Source organism: Candoia aspera, chromosome 1, assembly GCF_035149785.1.
Source record: "Candoia aspera isolate rCanAsp1 chromosome 1, rCanAsp1.hap2, whole genome shotgun sequence".
NCBI classification, from domain to species: Eukaryota; Metazoa; Chordata; class Lepidosauria; order Squamata; family Boidae; genus Candoia; species Candoia aspera.
In genome coordinates, this window is record NC_086153.1 from 337,909,521 (window position 1) to 337,932,062 (window position 22,542).

General features: G+C 48.5%; 1 protein-coding gene across 1 annotated transcript in view; it reads left to right on the forward strand.

The window, feature by feature from the left end:
* Positions 1-1,595, forward strand: part of MIER2 (MIER family member 2) — a 33,301-nt gene extending 31,706 nt beyond the window's left edge. Inside the window, exon 12 of the mRNA XM_063290897.1 lies at positions 329-1,595. Within this exon, the coding sequence (XP_063146967.1) occupies positions 329-792 (464 nt within the window). The 3' untranslated portion in view covers positions 793-1,595. The remainder of the gene's footprint in view (positions 1-328) is intronic.
* The last annotated feature ends 20,947 nt before the right edge of the window (positions 1,596-22,542 follow it).

Below are 22,542 nucleotides of genomic sequence, written 5' to 3' on the forward strand. Positions count from 1 at the left end.
GGGTCACGTGATCGCCATTTGCGACCTTCCCAGGGGGCGTTCAACAAGCAAAGTCAATGGGGGAAGCCAGATTCGCTTAACGACCATGTGATTTGCTTAATGACCATGGCAAAAAGGTAAAATTGAGCATGACTCACTTAATGACAGCCTCGCTTGGTGACAGAAGTTCCGGTCCCAATTGTGGTCGTAAGTCGAGGACTACCTGTAGTCCATTTATGTTGCTTAGCTACTGGTCCTGAAAAGCTTAGGGTGGTTTATGAAATGGAGGTTCCTGAGTGGTGGCGAATGAACTGGGCTTCTTTGCTCCATACACCCCCATCCCCTACAGAGCCGCTGAGCATTGAGAGCGCAGCCTGCAGCCTGGGCAGCACCAGTGAATCTGGGCACGGTTACGAGTGCAGCACTCCGTCGGAAACAAACTGTTCCTTCGACCCCCCCGAGGAGGGGCCCCTCACCAGCCGCGTCCCGACTTACCTTCAGCAGCCGCCCAATCCACCCGGGGCCGGGTTCTACCAGATGGCTGCAGCAGACAAGCAGGAGGAGTCCTTGCGGTGCTCGGGAGAAGCTATCGCCGTGGACTTCCCCCTCCCGGAGAGTGTCACCGAAAGGATCCCTTTGATTTCCGGCCACGCGGGACTGGGAAGAGATCCAGAGACGTTGGTGGCCCCTGCGCAAGTGTCCTTATCCGCCCCCGATTTCAGCCTCCTTGGCCTCGGAGATGTAAACAGCTTCCTGGCCACACAGCAGACCTGCCCGGCCCCGGTGGCCCACTCGGACTCCGTGTCTCAGTGACAGTGGCCGCCGAGAGGTCCATCGTGGGCCGGGCGCGGACTGGGACTCGCGGGCGCGAGGGGACAGGCCAGAGCCCTTGCTCGATTACTGTCTTTTCCTGGGCCTTCATGACCAGCCTGCTGCTCCTCGCCTTCCCTCGCCCGAGGAGCGCCGGTTCCCCGCCTGCCCCGCCCCTCGAAGTTTCGATGTCTCTCCAGCAAAACCAAACACCTCCGTCACAATTTCCTGGGCAGCTTCCCCGGGATCTGGCAGAATGGAGCCATGACCCCCATGGGGTCATCCTGGGCAGGGAGCCCAAAGCCATGTGGGACCGGCCGAGTCTTCCCCCACCCCACCCGCCGTCTCCACGTTCAGCCAGACACCTCCCGTCGCCGGTGGAAGGTGCTTTGGCCCCCGGACGGACACCCTGCAGGGAAGAAGGCTGAGCGTGAGCACTTTGGAGAGGGAGGGGCTGGAGGGGGACGCAGCGGGAGGTCTCCCGGCGTGCGGGGCCAGACGTGAAATGCGCCAGGCTCCTGAATACGAGGAGCAAATGGGGCAGAGAATACCTGAGGCTTTGTTTCAGTGTCAGGACTGGTGCCTCCCTTGGTTTTTGTCTTTTCTACACACCTGACTCTGTGTGGGTGTGGGTGTGTGTCTATACGTGCGCGCAGGCCTATGTGCGTATGCGGAACGACGTTGCCAAATTTTGTGACTGCATCCTGTGTTGTTGGGACGAATGGAAATGCTGTTGGGTCCTGTTTCTCCTCCCTGTTACCTCTGTCTGTTGGGGGCTTCCTGGAACTGGGCAGAAACAGGGCAGTTCTCTCTGATCCTGGTGTTTCTCAACCTTGGCCATTTTAAGATGTGAGGACTTCAGCTCCCAGAATCCCCCAACCAGGGGATTCTGGGAGCTGAAGCCCACGGATACTGCCTGGGGAATTCTGGGAGTTGAAGTCCTCACATCTTAAAAGCGGCCAAGGTTGAGAAACATTGTCCTGCAGTAACCCGCAATCTGTCACAAGGCTTTTCAGTGAGGAGAGAACCACGTTCAGTGAAGGATCCGCCATCGTGCGAGTGTGGAGGGCAGCTGGCAAAAGAGGAAGGAATGGAAGAAAGAGGAGCCAGAGGGGAGTGTGGCCGAGCGGCATCTTCCGACGGCATTCAGCGGCCCCTGTTCTTCCCTCCCAAAGACGTACCTTCCACCTTAGCAGAGCGCTTTCCAGGCAAGGGAGAGATTTGAAAATCCACCGACTTAATGTGTTTAATTTTGCCAGAGAGATGATTTTTCACCACATAGTCCATTCGTAGCAGTTAGGGAACGCTGCTTCAGTGTGCCAAGCTGAGATGGGGGGGGGCAGGTGGGCAGGGAGGAGTAAGAGAGAGAAGGTGAGCATGAGGGGTGCCCCCCACCCCAGCTTGGTTGTTTTGACCAGCCAGACATGTTAACAAGGTTAGCAAGGATGAAGACGGTGCCATAGCCTGCTCCCTGCTCTCACGTTTCAGCGGTGGAGGTTTTACTCTCAACTGGATTCTGTTTCATGCCTTTGGTGAGACCCTTTGCTTTTTCTTGTTTATACCCTTAAAGACCACCCCCCCATTCAACCAACCTGTCCTTGCAGTCACCAGATAAGAGACAGCACAAGCTTTGCTTTATCCTCAATTCCTATAATGAGACTTAGTACTGAAGAAGTAAAAGGGAAGAGAATGGGAAACAAGATGTCAACCACCCACTAATCCTTCACTTTGCTCCCATCCAGTTAATCGCTGCGGTCATTTGTTGCTGTTTCTGCTCTGGATGGGGTTTTTTTGGCGGGGGGGAGCCAGAGGGGAATGAAGTCTCCCCCCCGCCCCAATCGTTGTGGATCCAGTCACAGATTTAATCGTCCTTCCTCCTCCTGGCCTCCTTTGAAGTGGAAGGTTGCTGGCTGACTCACGTCTCTCCCACCACAGACCTTACCAATTGTGGAGAGACGGGGTGGGGTGGGGAAAAGACTTTTGCAGAAATGGGGCGCTAGGCCACGGGGAAGGAAGCCGGGCTCCAAAACGAGGTGGCAATGACGAGATGTCGAAGGGAGAGCTTGCCAGCCGGAGCAGCACTGGCTATGGGTGGAACGAACCAACGAACGGAGCGATGCCTTGCTGGGCTGGTTCAGCTGAGGTCGAGAGGCCCTACAGCTGGCGGTCCCTGCGGCTCAGCGAAGATAAGACCCCTTTTAGGGCTGTCAGAGAGATGCATTTACTTTTTCTCTTCCAGTTCTTGGTTACCATTCACCTTCTGCCCTTCTCCTCTGGACTCAGTGAGGACCAGTGGGATGGATCATTGGCTGCTTGGTACAACTGGCTTCCGCCGAGTTCCACCACAGGATTCGCAGCAAAAAGAGTATCGTATTACTGATCCCACTCAATTTTCTAACATCCCACGTTCTTCTCTTCCTCTCCCCCCACCCCACCCCCCTTCACTTACTCATTTAATCCTTGACTATCTGGGGGTCTGGATTCTGTCCTGCTCTGCCCCAGTCAAGTCAATCTGCAGCTCTCAGGGTTAAATTTCTTCCAAGACGCTTCACGCTTTCAATCATTGTTCTGGATACTGTAGGGTGAAACGCCCCAGTTTTGAGGATGCCTGTCATTCATTTGCACGGAGCCGGGTCTGTCGTTTTGAGGAGTATAGAGAAGTCTGGCAACTTTTCATTTCTCGATATGTCTACGGGGCACATTTTCAGAAACAGATGAACACACGACACATATTCGATGAACGAAGGATTGGTACGTTCTTTCTCAGGTCACCAACAAGAGTTCCACTTCCCCCTTTTTCCGATGTCCAGGCTGCTCTCCTCCTCCGACTGCATTCCTGTGTTCTACCAGTAGGGGGCAGGTGTTCTGCCATCGGGTTGCCCTATTGGCAGAAAGTTGCAATTGCAACAGGAAGCTCTTGTGTGACCTTTGCCCTTCACTGTATCTTGGAGAGGGGACTTGGACCATGCAAGTTCGTGTCTACTGGGTTTCATCCACCTGCCCTTCTTGATGGATGTATCCCCCCCCAAACCCTTCTTCTAATGGAGGCAACCATCAATCTGTACAAGCCCCTTTGTTCCTAATGCCCTTCCCCCCCCCAAAAAAAGCTTCCTCTCCACTTCCTTTAGAATGACCCTATTTCATTTCTTTTAATATTTGAAAATGTCTTATTTATACTATGAATTTTCCAAGTTTGTTTACATATGGGGGGGAGTGGTCTTATCTTTTTTTTTTAAGGAATACCATGGTGGTGGGGGGGAGGGGGCTGTCCGTCAAAGGAAGAAAATAGTGACAGCTTTTCTCTTCTACGTTCCCCCACCCCTTGGGGGATTTTGTTACCAAGCGTCATTTCTTCCAACTGCCTTTCTATTACACCCAATTTCCTTGTCGCCTTCCCGCCCCACTACCGCTGAAGCTCGGAGGGTCTCCACTGTGAAGTGATATTGCCTTGAATACCCTTCATTTATTTATTTAATTAAAAGCCTAGGTTGGGGGGGAAGAAAAATCAAATGGGAGACTTGTGTCTTTTTTAAATAAATAAATATATATATATATCTATTGCCTTCTTTCTATTCCCCTTTCCCTTCCTCCTGTTTTCCTCTCCTCTTTTCCCTTCCCTTTCAATTTGCTGCTCCATTTTCTTTCCTTTTCCCTGCTCCTCGTTTTCTTCCTTTCTTTTTTCTTTTTCCATTCCCTTTCTTTCTTCTGTAAGGTGCCTATCTGTGGGAGATCTTGGCTGCCTGACCGGAAGAGTTACTATGGTGTTTTTCAAACGCGGCCACTTTTAAGATGGGTGGACTCCAACTCCCCATGCCTGGCTGGGGAATTCTGGGAGTTGGAGTCCACCCATCTTAAAAGTGACCGCATTTGAAAAACATTAAGCTACTACCTCCACAGCCCACACCACGTTTGGGGCAACTGGGATGAACTTTCTCACCAACCATTTCCTGTCCTTTTGTCAACATCCCTATGTCTGTTGTGTCTTAGAGAGGGCTTTTCAGGTCATGGAGTTCACCCCCCGCTGCCCAGTGCAGAAATCTCTCTCAGACGGTTGCCCACCCTCCCCTTCAACCCCATCCAGCGAAGGGGAGCGTGACCCCCTCGGTTCCCTCATTGCTGCTCTTACTGTTAGATAGTTTTTAATAAATGCAATGAGAATCTGCCTTCCTGAAGTTTAAATCCATTATTCCATGTTCTGCCCAGTGGCGCAATAGGCAATATTTAGTCAGGAACACTATCTCCTTTTACGTACTGCTTTCAACACCACCACCCCTGTTAGTCTTCCCTGCTTGCTTGCTTATTTATTTATTTATTTATTTATCAATCCAATTTACACAGCCCCCCGCCTATCCGAGAAAGAGCGCAACGAACAAAAGCAAAGAATTGCAAGAAAATTAAAACCCCATTGAGGGTCGGTAAAAACCCAAAGACTGAGACCCAGCCAGGCCAGAGCTCGCAAACTAAAATGGCGCCCCCCCCCCAATGCCTGGGATGTACATGTCCGGATTTGTCTGTCTCTCTGACTTCCTTTTTACTTAATAACGAGAACCCTGTCCCAGTTGTAACTGGGGTGGGGTACAGCAAAGTCCCAGGCACAAAGAGAAATGCTAAGAAGAAGACATCGGCATTGTTAAAGCCCCAATGAAAAGAAAATCGTGTAGGCACCCCACAACTCAGCATCTCCCAGAGGGCCAAGCACCCTGTTTTCACGAGTGCACCAAATGCTAAGAGGCTTGGGGCCATTTGAACCGCAGGTGGCCGATGCTAAATCCAGCTGCCTTCTCCATGTAGCCCGGAGCTCTCACGCGGGGGCCCTTGAAGGAGGCCCTCTCCTAATGACCAGACAAGCAGACTTGATTCTGTCAGGGCATTGCCTGACATATTCTCCTCAGAGGCCTTCCTTCCCAATCCCTTGATGACCTTCACTTCCGCTTTTTGCACCCATTCCTCTCTGTTTCTGGATGCGGCATTTGAGATGAGCTTTGAGCAGAGTGAACAATACGTGAGCCAGCCCTGGGGGTTTTTTTGTTCATAAAGACGCATGCCAAGGTCAAGAATCTTACTAATTCCTAACATAAACACGGGGGGTTCTGAATTCATATAAAAATGTTCTGAGCCAAGTCTCAGATTGCAAAGGTATTAGCACCACCACGCCTGATAGGTCAAAAGCTTGCCACGGATGTACATGAGTGGAGGGCTTTGGCCTTAGAGGAGAAATCAAATCCTGATTTTCAGCGGGCAACTGAGAAACGCCACTAATGTTATCAAAGATTCACACCCCATCTTTGAATAGAATGATTCTCAAGGCAACCTTGAGCTTAGTGTATATCCCCCAGTTGCATTGGGTCTGCATGTTCACAAGGAATACATACTTGTACCATCATAAGGCCTTAGAACCGCTGAGCTAGAAAGCTGCATGTTCTCTTCAGATTTTTGAGAAGGACAAGACTGGACGAGATGGAGCCCACTGCTAGCTTCCTGGCCTGCTTTCTTCCCTTGCCCCCTCTTCCAGTCACCAGCCACTGGTGTAATATCCCCAAATATAGATCTCATACCATACCAAAATTGTCATGGGGAAAATATTTCAGAGCTGTCACAATTGAGATTTTGGTATGGTATGAGATCTATATTTGGGGCTATTAGACGCTACTTGGGGTATTTGAGAATACCTAATTTCTCTGGCTACTTTTGAGCTGGTCTTAGGCAGTTGAGGACATACTATTGCTCCTGTTTTGACTTTCTGTCAAGTTTCCTATCAGTTTGAAGCCTCCCTAATTGCTCAAATGCCCTGTTGGTAAAGCTTCCTGGAAGGAAACTCCCCCTGCCCCCCAGACTGAATAGAAGTCAAGAAGGTTGCAGAGCATTTGGAGGGAGGAGCGTGCAAGGAAAGATGGGACATTCATCTGGAGGGGACACCTAATCCTGGATTTGCCCCTCCTCTAACCGGTTAATTGGACCACAGTGGCTGGACCACTTCTCCTGAGCGTCTTCCAGTTGCTTCACAAGATGGTTTTAGCCAGGCAATACCAACATCACAGGGATTCCCCCATGATTGCCAGTGTTTGTCCTCCATGTTTGCACACATGTGCAAACCCAGTAGCTACGCATTCACACAACACACTGAGTTCCATGAGTTGTTTGTTGCTTGTTTGATTCAATTTTGAGGCTGCCTGACCCCTCAACCACTCTGGGTGGCTTGCAAGTAAGGGAAACGTACGGTATATACAAAGAGGAATGCGGTCAACTGGAGCACCAACTCCATAACACAAATAAAACCAGAGAACTCATTCCCATCCTATCCCAAGGCCTGGGAGAAAGTCTGCAGGAGGTCAATAAAGTAGGAGCAGAATGGATCAGGATGGGGGGTGTCATTCCACAGGGCAGGTGTCACCACCAAGAAGGCATGTTTCCTGGGTCTCACAAGATGACATTGTTCGATCGATGGGAGCTGGTCACTTGGAGCATGCCTGCTCATAAAACTACATTTAGGATGTACAAGGCTGCCACGCTGGAGAGATTGGGGGTTCTGTTTCAAGTTCATTTTGGAGGATTAAGTGTGCTACATTTGCTTAGCATGAAGTTCAATGCACTATGCAAACTCAGAAAAAGCTAAGTCTATACGTCGGGTGAGTGTGAGCTTATTGGGGAAATCCATGGGTTGACGCTCATTTTGGCTGGTTTCCTCCAGCCCGCTTCTGCACCAGCAAGCCATCCTTCAGAGGCCTAGCACCAAAGGAAGAACATTTTAAAAAGTTGCCAGGAGAGTAGCAGAGGCATCAGGAACAGGTGCTAAAGTTTCTTCAGCGCTTCTTAGTACCATCTGGGTGCAAAAACGTATAACCTTAAATATGGGGAAATGTTGGTCCCAAATTTCTCAGGGAGGGGAAACTTTATAGTGGTTGCTCAAGTTGGACAGCTTTCCTTTGGCAACAGCAAAGCACACCCGTTTTTTACTGTCTGCGATGCACCTGAAAACCATTATCACTGTGCATTGTGCATTTGTGTATATTTATGCATTTATTAGCTAGGTTTTCTACGCTGCTGTTAAATGCAAGGTCTTGGCGGTGTTCAATCATCAAGGAAAAATGTAAAACAAGACAGAATTCCAAATATACAGGATCCAAAACAGTAACAGTGTGATCCAACAGGGACAGTCCAGCTCTTAATGCCGGGGGCTGTTCCGCAATCAAAACCCACCCCCTTTTCTGTCCACGAAATGCATGTAAAAAATGGGGCAGGGTTTGAATTGTGTGGTTGTGACCACCATCTTGACTTTTTTGACCCCCAACCTCCATGGGCATCCCTATTAACAGCCTCCGAATGCTCTTTCATGGAGCCCTATTGATCTGGCCTTTGGAAACAGGGAGTTGATGGTCCAGACACAGGAGGGTGAGGGGCCAGCAGTTTGTTTATTTTTCAAGTTTTGCTACTGCCCATCTCTCCCAAAAGGGGGACTCTGGGCGGTTTACAATAAAATCAAAAATTAAAAGCATATAGATTACCATATAATAGACCAATAAATAAAGATAAAATAGGTATAAAATCCAAGCGGTGAAGATCTTATTCGTTGGGGAGAGATCTACAGTGCTAGCCACCCCCAAGAAGAAGTGGTGCCCCTCCCACCCCAGGCGAGGCGGCAGAACCAGGTTTTCAAGTTCTTCCGGAAGGCCGGGAGCAAAGGGGCCTGCCTCACCTCCGGGGGCAGAATGTTCCACAGGGCAGGGGCCGCTGCAGAGAAGGCCCGCCTCCTGGACCCCACCAGGTGGAATTCCCTTACCGGTGGGGTTTGCAGCATGCCCTCTCTGCGTGACTGGGTGGGACAGGTCGATGTTAAGGGGATGAGATGGTCCCTCAGGTAACCTGGTCCCATGCCGTGTAGGTAACCCTTCCTGTGCGAAGGGACCACCACCGAGAAGGCTCAGCTATGGGGTCTCTGCAGATGGAATTCCCTTGGGGACAGGACTGGCTGCGTTGGGGAAGCTGTGGTTCTGCCTCCCACCCCCAAGGCAGTGGAGAATATTTGGAGAGCGTTTTGCAGAATGGCTGTTTGGCTGAGAGGTGGGAGGCTTGAAGCGGGGAATTCTCCAGTGTTCCCTTTCCCCTTCTCTCCATCTGAGAAATTCCAGTTCGGCGCTCTTTCTTTCCCCTTATATGAACCCAGATTCGATCGTGGCGCTGCATTTCTCTGAGCTGCGTAGAATAGCGTGCCTGTTCCCAGGACGCACACAATTCCAGTAGCACTGCTAAGGAGTCGGCACTGATTTTTATTTCTATTTTACTTTTCATGGTCTCCGGTTCCCTGCTCAGGAACATGTCACCAAAAAGCTTTGAGGGCTGCTTTGGGCACATAAGCTGAGCAGGTTTATTTTGACAGCTGACTGGATTTGCAGAGACCCTTGAAAACAAGAGGCAGCTTTGGGGGGGGGGATTGTTCTTCGCGGGTGCTTGGCTCCCCCCACCAACAGCCTGGCTCAAAGCTGTTTTACTGTTGCATATTTGATCGCTGCTGTCACTGGGAACAAGCTGATCTCTCCGACACGGAGGGACACGTACGGCTCTCCCTGAAAAGAAAATACGTAGCGCTTTCAAACCTAAATCTACCTTTTTTGAAGTACATTGTGGGGCCACTTTTGAGCTTCCTGGAAAGTCATGGAAAGCACGTGGGGGGGGGGTAAGGATCAGGGTGGAAATCATCTCTTGTGGGGGGAAAAGTTTTTTTTCCCAAAAACTAAAAGGTAACTTCCACCAGCAGAAGCCTATAGGTTAGTGTTTCTCAACCTTAGCCACCTTAAGATGGGTGGACTTCAACTCCCAGAATTCCCCAGCCAGCCATGTTGCCAACTTGGCAACTTTAAGATGGGTGGACTTCAACTCCCAGAATTCCCCAGGCTGGCTAAGGTTGAGAAACACTGCTATAGGTAATGGTGGTTTATAGTGTTGTACTTCACATATTATCTCTTTGATATAACCATTTCAACCTACACTGGGCTCTTCCAAAGTTGGGTAGTTATCCCAGACTGTTTATGAAGATCAGTGGTCAGGGAAACTGTAAAGATTGGTAGAGGAGGGGAGTAGACGAGAGAGGGTAAAAATGCATATTTTTGACTAGCCCCTCCTGGGGCTGAAAAATTGGATCCACCCGCTCCAGAGACATCACATCACTTCCATGTCTTCTTGAAGTGCTCCTAGGCCAAAGGAAAATATTACACACAACTCCCCAAAAATCCCCCCTCCCCATTATACATTGTAGGACTAAGTCAGGGTGCATTCATAAATGGCTCTTTAGACATTGTTAGACCTAACATTGGTTTATGGGGTTGCTCAGGCTGACAACATCAAAGAGTTGCCAAGAACATCAGAGGTCCTCGAGTCCGCCCCCTGCTAGGTGCCCAGTCTGGTAAATAATTTTATCTACTTATTATTTATTAAACAAATTTAGAAGGCCGCCCAACTCACATACCATGACTCCAGGCGGCTTACAAAATTAAAAACCATAGGAGCACGATAGACACCCCTCAGTGGGAGCAAACACATTCATCTCAGCCACTTGATCGGCTCCGAAGCAGCCTGGGCTTCCCAGGCCCACTGACAAAACCACGTCTTCAGGGCCTTCCAGAAAAGGAGCAAGGAGGGGGCCAACCTTATCTCTGGGGGAATGATGTTCCAAAGGGAGGGAGCCACCACAGAGAAGGCCTATTTAAAGGAGATCTAGGTAGTAGCAAGTTATACTTGTTATTTCTAGTCCTACTTCTTGGGGGCATGGAAAACAGCTCCTGATCCCTATGACTCCCTTTTATGTACCCAAAACCTTTGCTATGTCCCCCCATCTTCTTTTCTTCAGATTGAACAGTCCCAGTTCCTCCAGCCCATCCTCAAAGTCCCTGTGTCATCTTTGTTGCCCCCTCTAAACCCTAATCTCACCTGGCTGGCTCATGTTCAGTTTGTTCCTATTGGCCACACCCTAGCCCTTCTCAGATGTAGTTATGAATCAACCACCTTGTATGTGCATCTTATTTTTTTTTCTTCCTAAATGTGGTGCCTTACCTTTCTCCTCGTACAAGGACATCTTGTTCCTTTCAACGTGGTCTTCTAACCTCTCCAGATCAGCCTGCAGTGATGGCTTGCTTTATTATGTGCTCTAACCCCTTTTCCAAATATTGATGTTAGTGTCACTGGTTGACACTTAACCAGGATGCTCTTTTTTCCCCTTCCTGAAGAGGAGACCACATTTGCTTTTCTCCAGCCCTCTGGCATCTCCCCAGTTCTCCATAGCTCCTTAAAGATCATTCAAGAGAGCAGAGAGGATGGCTTTGAAGGACAGAAGGACAATCCATTACCAAGGCAATGATCAGATAAAAGTGACTTGAGCCCAACCAAGACAGTAGTTTGAGGAAACGCCACAATTCACATGAAGATAAAAGAGGGAGGAAGGGAAGCCCGTTTGGACTTGCAAAATTCTGTTACTATACTGTAGCTGCTCTGATAAAATAAAAATTCTGGGTGTTGAAGTCCACACACCTTAAAGTCGTCAGGGTTGAAAAACACTGCGCTCGAGCTTCTCTGACAAATGAGCAACCACCTTCTGTTTGAAGACCTCCAGCAAAGGTGATCTCAGCCACTTCATGTGGCAGCCCATTCCAGCGGTTGAGAGCTCCAACAACCAGGAGTGTCCTCCTGACGTCTAGCTTGAACTTCCTTCCTTGCAGTTTTAACCCACTGGTTCTGTGGTCCTGCCTTCTGAGGCTCTAGAGAATTAGTCCACTCCCTCTTCTATGAGACAGTCCTTCAGGAATTTGAAAACTGCTCTCATATCTTTGAATAATAAATACATAAATAAATCAGGTAATCTCTCCTGTAGGCTAAACATACCCAGATCCAAACTAGCTTCTTTTTATGACTGAACGTAGTCTGAGTAGCCCAGAGTTCTTGAGTGTCTCCTGCTTCTCAGCTGCCCTTGAACCCTCTTTTGATCTTCTGGCCAGGATACCAGCGTAACTGTTGTTTTCAGGTTCCCAGATCATAGTTCCATTCATATGATTGTAATGGTATGAGGGAAAGACCATGGGAGACCGGGCGAATAGGTGCTGCCAAGGGAACGGTCAGATAAGAGAGGGCATAATCTTCAGCTGGATAGTAGGTGGGGCAAGAGGCTCAGAAGGGACCCTCTCTGGTTTCTCGGGCTGTAAAGGAGATGGTGGGAGATTTGTACTTTCAGACTTGGGAGATTGATGTCAGCCTTACCAGGTAGACCAGACAGGAAATACAACCAGATGAGCTAATTCTACTTTATTGTAAAGCTACATTGACAGAATCTTGCAAGTCTGAAAGTACAGTTCTCGCCACCATCTTCTTTACAGCCCAAGAAATTAGGGACCGTCCCTTCTGAGCCTCTTTCTCCTCCCATTATGCAGCTGCGGGCTGTGCCTCCTCTTATCTGACCGCTCCCTTGGCAGCATCTCTTTGCCCTGTCTCCCAAGGTCCTTCCCACATACCATTACATCATGGACTGAGCCCCAAGTCAGCCAATACATAACGGTGTGTGGTATAAGCCCCATTTCTCTGTATGGAGTGACTGGGTTGGAGAAACCATAAGCCTGCCAGAGTAGGCCAACTGGGAATTTGTGGAGCTGCATTCCCAATCACCTAATGAGTGCCAGCTCTGGCCACGTTGCACTAGATTAAGGACTCAAAAATGGGTCAGGCCACAAAGACCACAAGGTTGCACAGTAATAAAACCTCCAGATGTGTGACGTTGGCTTAACCCTCAGGGCATTTGAATAACTCCAGATCAAAGATCCTCACCCCACCATCCTGGTCAGCTAAACCACTTTCAAGCCACTCCTGAATTGATTTACAGGGGAGGCCTGCAAAGGCTGAACAAGGTGAACTATTTCTAAAGGTGAACTATTTCTAAACTTTGGCAGATTGATTGATTGATGGATTGATTATGTGTCATCAAGTCAATTTGTCTCCTAGCGACCACACAGATAGAACTTCTCCATGATTATTTGTCTCTAACCTGCTCCTTCAGGTCTCCCAAGGGTGCCCCCATCACCCCTGTGCCTGAGTCCCTCCCCCTGGCTGCTGGGCATCCTCTTCCTCTCTTTCCTTCCACCTTTCCCAGCATCAGAGCCTCCTCCAGAGAGCCGGGTCTTTGCATCATGTGTCCAGATGGGAATAATTTGAGCCTGGTCATTGGTGCCTGCAGTGAGAACTCTGGGCTAATACGTTGGCCTGTAAGAAAGCTAAATAATACTCATTAAGAAAAACAATCAAGTGCCCAAAAGTCGACCAGTCACTCAGGCTGTCCCATTTGCTCCCCTGGCATCTCCATGCTAGGCTATTCAGATCCTCCTCAGGGCTTCCTGCTGATTGGCCAGGGTGCATAGGCCACACCCCTTCATTACCGGCAGTGTGCACAAAAGACCTCTTCACTGCTCACTCACCTGTTGCCATCAGCCTGGGATGCTTCTCAGCTTTCCTCTGTTAGCTGACCCTCCACTTTCCAATTTGATGTAAGTTTCCTGCCTTGCCCAGTGAGGAAGCTGACTTCATTTATGCTGGGGTTGGGGCCCTGCTCTTTCTCTCTCTTTTTTTTTAATAACCCGGGGGAGGGAAGGGTCTTCCTCTGGCACAAGTCAGTGTCTCTAAGACGCTCTTCAAAGCAGATGCTGCCTGATTTTCTGGGATAGGGAATAAATGCAGGGACTCCAAACTTCCAGGATGAAAGCAAAAAGTCTTAATGGTTTTTCTCTCCCTCCTGCCTGTCTTTTGTCTAGCAACCGAGCCCACCCCATTTGCGTGTGTGTGTGAGAAGCAATGATTTTCAAAGAAAGCTTTGCTGGGAGGTAAGTACCGTCTTCCCGACTGTCATTTAGCACAGAAAGTAAAACGGAGAGAAGCCGGAGAACAGAAGGATAAGGCTGTCTGACCTAGAGGAACAGAGCGATTGATTGCCATGGTCCTTCATCTCCTGAACAAACAGGAGGGGGTTTGGGTTCAAGGGCTGGGGGGTGCTACAAAAAGGAATTCACCAACCCCTGTTATGCAGAGCTGGGCAAATCTGGGTTTGCAATAATAAACTAGTGGCTTGACTTATGATTCCCCCCCCCCCTGCCCGATACTTTTCAAAAGCACCCATCTATGGCTTGCAGGCATTGAGGGTAGGACAATAGATCACAGGTGAAACAAAGGATGGCTTTTGTAGTAGTACATTAAGAGAAGAACCGATGCATCTGATGAAGTGCATGAAAGCTTCTGCTTTTGAATAAGATTAAAGGTGCTATCGACACCTCCTGATTTTTTTTAGGCCAGTGTTTCTCAACCATGGCAACTTTCAGATGTGTGGACTTCAGCTCCCAGAATTCCCCAGCCAGCCAGGAAGTGAAGATTTGCCTATTTGCCTTCTTGACTCTTTAGCCAATTACTGAAATGTTTAAGGGGATAAAAGATGGGCAGGGAGGAGGGAGGGGAGAGAAACAGGTGGCAGTCCAGAAGTCTAGATGGGAAGATGTCCAACCAGTGCGAGACGCAGAGGGAATCTTGGAGATGTCATATCGCAACTATGGAATGATGAACCTAAAGCCAGTCTAGGTGGCTTGCAGACTGTGGCCAAACAGGAGCCATCCCTGTTTGGCCACATACATAGGGCAGAGGGACAGTCATCCCTACCTCCTATTGCTCCCTAGCGTGAGATAGTCGGATGTGGTCTGTTTTTGAACGTGGATTTCAGGATGACCAATTAGAACTTTTGAGAGCCAGTTTGGTCTAGAGGTTAAGGCACCAGGCTAGAAACCAGGAGGCCGTGAGTTCTAGTCCCACCTTAGGCATAAAGCCGGCTGGGTGACCCTGGGCCGGTCCCTCTCTCAGCCCTAGGAAGGAGGCAACGGCAAACCACTTCTGAAAAACCCTGCTAAGAAAACTGCAGGGATTTGTCCAGGCAGTCCCCAAGAATCAGACACTATTTAAAAAAAAAAATAGAACTTAACGTGGATACCCAAAAGCCCTTTACAACTATGTTTCCCTTGCAGTGGAACAATTAAAAAAGGAAAACAGTTGCTTACACTGAAGGTTGGGGAAGAAAGCAAAAGCCACTATATTTAGTAGCTATTTATAAACTGTAATTCCCTGTGAATTAACCAATCCCTTTTTAAAGTCATCAGAGTTGGCAGCCGTTGCCACATCATGTGGTGGTCAGTTCCACAGTCCACAATGTACTGAATGAAGAAGGATTTCCTTTTACCTGCCCTGAGTCTCTTGGGCTTCCTTAACCTGGATTTGTGCCTTGACATGTTGTTTGGAATCCCAGTCAATACCTTCATCCTTATTTGTCCCATCCCGCATTCTCTTTCCCTCTTGATACTCAACCGATCAGGAGCAGAGTAAGCTGTTCTCATCATCCATGCTCCAAACTCAGTCTGGTTCCAGGGCATGGGAAATCAGACAATTGTGTAACCTTTCTCGAGATGGCACCCTGTCTCCAAGGCAGTGTTTCTCAACCTTAGCAACTTTAAGATGGGTGGACTTCAACTCCCAGAATTCCCCAGCCTGGGGAATTCTGGGAGTTGAAGTCCACCCATCTTAAAGTTGCCAAGTTGGCAACATGGCTGGCTGGGGAATTCTGGGAGTTGAAGTCCACCCATCTTAAAGTTGCCAAAGTTGAGAAACACTGCTCCAAGGGGCATCTTTCTTTTTGTCTAGCCTCACGACAACAGCTAGAGAGTCAAAAGGGAGATCAGGGGCTGCAGATCTGCTTCTGCGTCATGGTCCTTCTTATGGACAGATTTGACAGTAGAGTCTTGGCAGAACGCAAGTCCTCTGCCTTGGCTCCAACACCAAGATTTCCATGCAAGGAGAACAGTTCCTGGAATGGGACAGTAGGAGCCAAAAAGCAACAGCTGAATCAGTGTTAAGCACCCACTTCCCCTCCATTTGCCTGCTCCAAGGTGTCCCTCCCTTGTGCCAGCTTGCAGAGTGGCAAAGGAGCGGGGTTGGTTAGAGATGTGTGCATGCATAACTTAAAATGTGCATCATGCACACTGATTTGATTCTTTTAAAAGAAAGAGGAAGGAAGGAAGGAAGGAAGGAAGGAAGGAAGGAAGGAAGGAAGGAAGGAAGGAAGGAAGGAAGGAAGGAGATGGATAGGGGAAGAAAGGACGGAGATGGATGGGGGAAGGAAGGAAGGAAGGAAGGAAGGAAGGAGATGGATGGGGGAAGGAAGGAAGGAAGGAAGGAAGGAAGGAAGGAAGGAAGGAAGGAGATGGATGGGGGAAGGAAGGAAGGAGATGGATGGGGGAAGGAAGGAAGGAAGGAAGGAAGGAAGGAAGGAAGGAAATGGAGAAAGAGGAAGGGAGGGAGGGAGGAAAGGGAAAAACACAAGGAGTTTTAAATCCTTTCTATTATCATTGCTTTGCAGTCATGCACTGTGAGCTTCAGGATGCGCCTCACTCCAGTCTGGATGGTGACTGTCCTCACCTGTCTTTCCTGCTTAGGTAAGAAAAGAGATCTAAAAGAGTTTTTGGTGGATTCAGTAAAATCTTACTCGAGTTGCTGGTTTCCGAAGCATAGAACGAGTGTCTTTCTCTGTCAATCAAATCATTAGCAGATGTCAGATCAATAACATCCCCTTTAAGCTGTTATGTTTTCTCAGCCTTTTTTTCCAATTAAATGGCCCAGGAAAAACCACAGAGTGGTGACCTATTTCTCTGGTCCAAATGCAAGCAGTTTTATTTATTTTTATTTATTTATTATTCAAATTTTGTTACCGTCCATCTCCTCCAAAAGAGGCACTCTGGGCAGTTGAGTTGCCCATTTTCTAATAACTCGGTTGAAGCCGTAATCTGAAGGTTTGATGGGTTTCAATCCTCCAGAGCCTTCCAATTGGAGAGAGGAATCAGATCCTAAAAGACCCTGTCTTTCCCCTCCTCATCACTGCCCAGATTTTTTTTCATGCCACTGGAAACTCTGATGTAGGAAAGACCCCAAAGTGGTCATGAGGAAGTTGAACTTGGTGAATGGCTGTCTTCCTTCCTTCCTTCCTTCCTTCCTTCCTTCCTTCCTTCCTTCCTTCCTTCCTTCTTTCCTTCTTTCCTTCTTTCCTTCTTTCTTTCGCTGGTCTCTGATCTCCACTGTCAAAGAAGCAGGCCCTCAGCTGCGAGGTTCTCCAGGCATAGGGGGATTGCTAATGGTGTCCCCAAGGCTTCTGCCCCATAAAGGTAGTCCTCATTTACTGACCCCTCTTTCTGTTCAAAGTTGGTGCTGAATGAGTGGCACTTACGACCAATCCTCAAAGTTCTGTCTGTTGCACCACCACCACGGTCATATGATCACAATTTGGATACTTGGCAACCAGCTCAAGCTTACAATGGTTGCAGCACCCCGCAGTCGTGTGATTGCCATTTGTGACCTTCCCTGCCAGCTTCCCACAAGCAAAGTCAGTGGGGAAGCTGGCAGAGAAGGTCGCAAGTCCCTTGGGTAGGTCTCCCACACCCAGCCACAGCCAATCCTCAGCCTCGAAATGCTTGCATGGGCTGCTGCAGCCACCACCACACCCTCCCCTCCCCAACAGCAGCCACTTACCCTTCGGCCAGCCTGCTTGTGAGCCACCTGGGACTTGCGACTTCCTGCCGGCTTCCCCACTGACTCTGATTGTTGGAAGCTGGCAGGAAGTTGGGAGGAGGTCCTCACTTAATGGCCCGCCATCCTTGCTTAACAACGGCAATGGGGACTGCTGGGATTGCCGTCGCTAAGCAATGCGGTCACCTGAAGTCATGCTTTACAACCGCATCACTTAGTAACGGAAATTCCAGTCCCAATTATCATCGTTAAGTGAGGACTACCTGTAGTTTAGAAGCCTCAAGAGGTCATCCACCCATTTGTTGCACATGGAGAACTATGAAACTGAAATGCAAGGAAAAGAAGGAGCAGAAAACCTGGCCCTGGTTGATCTTCAGGCCAAGGGCAGATGTTCCACATTCCAGTGGTCAGTCCGCACCTATCCTGGATGGCGTGCCCCTTCCCGATTGTGTCCTCATACCATGATGGCAGCTTTGTTGATGAGCAGTTCCTTCTTCCTGGTGGATAGTTGACCTTGGCCAAGGTCAGCTTCCCTGAGCAGAGTGCAAGGGTGGTTGATCCAGCACCATGGTTGGAGGAAGACTGCCCTGACAGTGATGTCGGAGCATCAGCATCCACGAGGAAGGGCTTTGTGGGCAGGACACAAACATCTCCTTTACATGCTGGGAAGCCTGCTGTGCTTTAGGATCCTAATGAAAAGGCACTTTGCTCCAGAGCAGCCACAGAGGAGGGTGGTGATGCACAAAAAGGCGGGAATAAATTTGTGATAAATTTAATGAATCCTAGGAACCACTTTACAGGTAGTCCTCACTTAACGACCACAATTGGGACTGGAATTTTGGTTGCTAAGTTAAGCAGTCATTAAGCAAATCCAGCTCTTTTTGCAGCGGTCATTACGTGAATCATTGCGGGCATTAAGTGAACCATGTGGTTGTTAAGCAACTCATGCAGTTCCCCATTGATTTGGCTTGCCAGAAGCCAGGCAGGAAGGTTGAAAATGGCGATCACGTGACCCATGTGATCAGGGGTCATAAATGCGAACCGGTTGCCAAGCGCCCAAATTGTGATCATGTGACTGCAGCGACACTGCAACAGTTGTAAGTGTAAGGACTGGTCATAAGTTGGTTTTTTCAGCACCGTTGTAAGTCTGAACTGTCACTAAATGAATGGTTGTTAAGCAAGGACCACCTGTACCTTTTTTATTCTTTGGAAGTTGCCAGTCCTGAATCATTTTTGCAGGCTTTGGGCCAAAATGCATTATCTCAGGAACTCTACCTAAGCAATATTGAATGTGCATTTTTCTAACATAGCATACAAGTGACGTTCCTGGAGTCACTGCAAGATTATTTTAATACGGATGGTGTGTTCCTGAGGTGTCCAGGAATAAATCACAGTGTTGTCTAGATAGGCAATGACAGACTGCTCCATTAAGTTCTGGAAGTTGTCATTCATGAAATGCTGGAAGGCTGCTGAGGCCAAACAACGTGACCAAGTATTCCAAATGGCCAAACTTTCTCTGGAAAGCAGTTTTCCATTCACTCCCTTCCGTGATCTGGACCAGATTCCATGCTCCACAAAGATCCAGTTTGGTGAGGATGGTGGTGGAGCACAGCTGTTCTAGGAGGTCTGAAATCGGCAGAAGGGGGTAACAATTGCACCCACAGTGATTTGGTTTAGGATCTGATAGTCATTATGGAGGTGGAGCACCTCACAGTTGTTCTTCATGAATAGGACAGGGGATCTTCTGGAAAAGTAGAAAGGTAGATGAAACCTTGTTGCAGATATTTTGTGATGACGTTGTAAAGAGCCTCTGTTTCCCACTCAGAGAAGAAAGACATACAAATATCCTTTAGGGGTGGTATCTAGGGGTACTAGATTAATCTAGCAATCGCGAAGCTAATGCAGCAGAAGATGGTCAGCCTTCTTGGCCTTGAAGACATCATGGAACTCCACAAACTTGGTCAGTAGTTGCTCAGGTACACCATCAGTTCCAGACAGTTCTTGAGTGGCCCACAGGTCTTCCACATGTTCACAGCTTTGTTCGGCAGGAAGACCAATGTGTCCTTAGACCAAGAGATCATCAGGTCACAACCATGGAAGTCCTAGGATGTGCTGGAACTCAGTGGTTGGCATGACCAAAAGCTGGCGCTCTTTGTGGTTAAATGCAGAGGGCCACTGATCTGGAGATCTTGGTGACAGGGCCTGATGCTGGGGTTGGGGTCCATCAGTGGTCTTGACCACCACAGGAATTTCAGTTGTGCTCAGAGGAATTCCACCAGGTGGTTTGGATGAGAGATTAAGCCGGTTTGGTCCAGATCATTATTTGGATGAAAGACCACCAAGGACCCCAATGCTGTAGACTAGACTAGGAAGTTTTTAAAAGCATTCAGCAGCAAACCGTTCTCTCTTGTTGCCAAGGTCACACACACACACACCCCTATTGGTTAACCGCGTACTTCAAATTATATGACCTTTTCATTTGTGCTTAAGGCTGTAAATGCAAAATTAGGGAACTTCATGATTGTTTCCATCTGTGGTGACGTTGCACTAACGCTGGGGAGATCCAGGTGCACCCTGAACTCAGTGGGGGACTTCAGACCAATCACTCTTTCTCTGCCAAACCTACCTCACAGGGCTGTTGTTATGCAGCTAAACTAAAGGGAGACTTCCATACATGGATAACTATGAGGCAAGTAGCATCCTATGCATCATGACATCATTGCCCAAATGCATCAGTTGGGTGATGATGACATGGCACGTGTGATGACATCATAGCTGATAGCTATGTCTCTGTAGATGGTGCTTTGTACTCTGAGGGAAAAACAGGATACCAGTTGTCCTCACTTACCAACTGCCTCATTTAGCGACCATTTGAAGTTACAACGGTGTAAAAAATAGCTTTGCAACCAATCCTCACATTTATGACCGTTGAGGCATCCTGCGGTCACATGATTGCCATTTGTGTGCTTTGCAGCTGGCTTGTGACAAGCAGAGTTAATAGAGAAGATGGAAGTAAAATCTTAAGTCGAGATCACATGATGTCTCACTTAATGACCACAGGTGACTCGCTCAATGACCGAAGGGAAAGTAAGTTGTAAGCCCATTCCATTCATATGGTTATTTGCTTAACAACATGGTGCTTAGCAACGGAGTTGCTGGTCCCAATTGTGGTCACTAAGCCTGTATCTACAAATCTAACTAACCTATAACGTTTCCCCCAGATTCCTGCTGGGTAGTCTCCCCCTCCCTAGAGTACAGGTCTTTTTTTTTTTCTTTTTAATTTAAAAATAGTACAAACAAGGGGAAAGTCCTCTATTTTTTGCAATAGAGGACGCCATCTCTCCCAATCAAGATTGCACCCGATGCACCGGAGAAGGGTGCAAATGGCAGCAAAAGTTCCACCCAGCTGGGGAGGCCCAGGAAGATTTTGGAACCGGAAACCAGAATGGGGGCATTAATTGACCCTCTCTCGTCTTCCTCCCCACCTCTGTGGACAGTGCAAGCTTTTGGTTCATCACCACAGTCTTGCCAGCTGACCTTCCTCCCCTCCAGCTGGGTTGCTTTGGACCTCCTGCCCTTTCACTCGCTGTTTCTGTTTGCTCCTCCTGAGCCACGTTTGCTCTGTATTCAACACCTGTATATTTCCCCCCCCCCCCGTGCTGACTTCGTGGAAGTAGAGGGAACATTGCGTCCAGAGCCGCAGAGTGTTGGAAGGAGGCCAACCGGCTCTCTGATCCTTTTTCATCAGCGTTGGCCCCCCACCCCAAAGGAAGGGGATTCCAAGTGGCTTTGGAGGCTGAAGGGAACATAAGTTGGTGGTGAAAGTCCTGGGAACAGCTGATCGTCTCCCCGGAGGCACAGTGTGGTTAGCACCGCAATTAGGATTCCGATTTCAATTCATTCCTCTCTTATGAATTAATTAGACCACAGGGTGTACACCCCAAGCCCCCAGTGTCTCTGCTCCCCCACCCTTCAAGCCTTAGGTGTTGTCTCTAGAGTCCTTCAAAAAGCCACCCTTGAATTGTAATTTTTGATGTGATACACAGGGAGTCAGAATATCAGTGGAATGCCATTTTAACTCCAGATCTATCAAATCAAATGCGGTGTTTGTCCTGCATCCACCCACTGCTTAATCCTGGCCGACTTTTGAAAGATGGCGCCTGACACCATTCTCAAAGCCCTCCATCCTTGTTCAAGCTCGACGCGATGTTGTTCTTTGTTTTTTAATTGCATGTGTGCCTTTATGTCATTATGTGGGGCTAACGTGGTTATTGTTTTTATTGCTATAACTATTTTGATTGGCTTCAACCTCACTGTGGACATTTTAGTGCGTGTGCATACACACTATAATCTGCTGAGAGTCATTTGATTGCAGAAATATTACATGTCACATGCCAGCAGTCTACGGTCTTAACTTACCCCCCACATCTGTAGAAAGGCCTCCCTGCAACATCGTTCCCAGCAACGTGCTGTCACAGACACATCTGCAAGGAGAAATCAGTTAAAGAAACATTAATTTTCAGTGAGCCCAAGATACTCCACCATAACAAGCTGAGCTGAGCTGAATTGAGTTGACCGGGGAATTCTGGGAGTTGAAGTCCACCCATCGTCAAGTTGCCAAGGTTGAGAAACACTGGTCTGTATAGTCTAAAATCAGAAAGAGTCTGTAGCACCTTTTAAGACTAACCCATTGTGGGCAGCAGCTCACTTCACCAGTGCAGCTTGACCGATGGAGGATTTACATACAGCAGGATGAAGCAGTGAAGGAAAAAGGGAGGGAGGGACGAGGTTGTTATTGTTGGTATTTGTTTTGTTTCTGCCTGGAGTAAGACTCAAAGACGCCCTGGTTACCATGGTAACAAATCATTTCTTAAGTGTCGGCAGGGTGAGAAGGTCAGACTTAACTGTCCTCAGGTTGGGGTGTGGAAAAGGTTAACTGTTGAATGACCACATAAGGAAAAGCTGCTGCTTGCCTGGCCGGACTTGCCTGGACTTGCCACCAGAAGTTTCAGTTTCAGTTTCTGTTTAGCCCAGCTCAGCTCAGCAGCTCTCCTCTTTCTGCTCAGCACGTCTGTGCGCATGTATGAGCTTGTAAATATGCCTTTTTGTATTTCAGGACTTGGTGCCCCTCTAGGGCTCTAGAGGATGAAACTGCTTACGTTCTATGCTTGGTTTAAA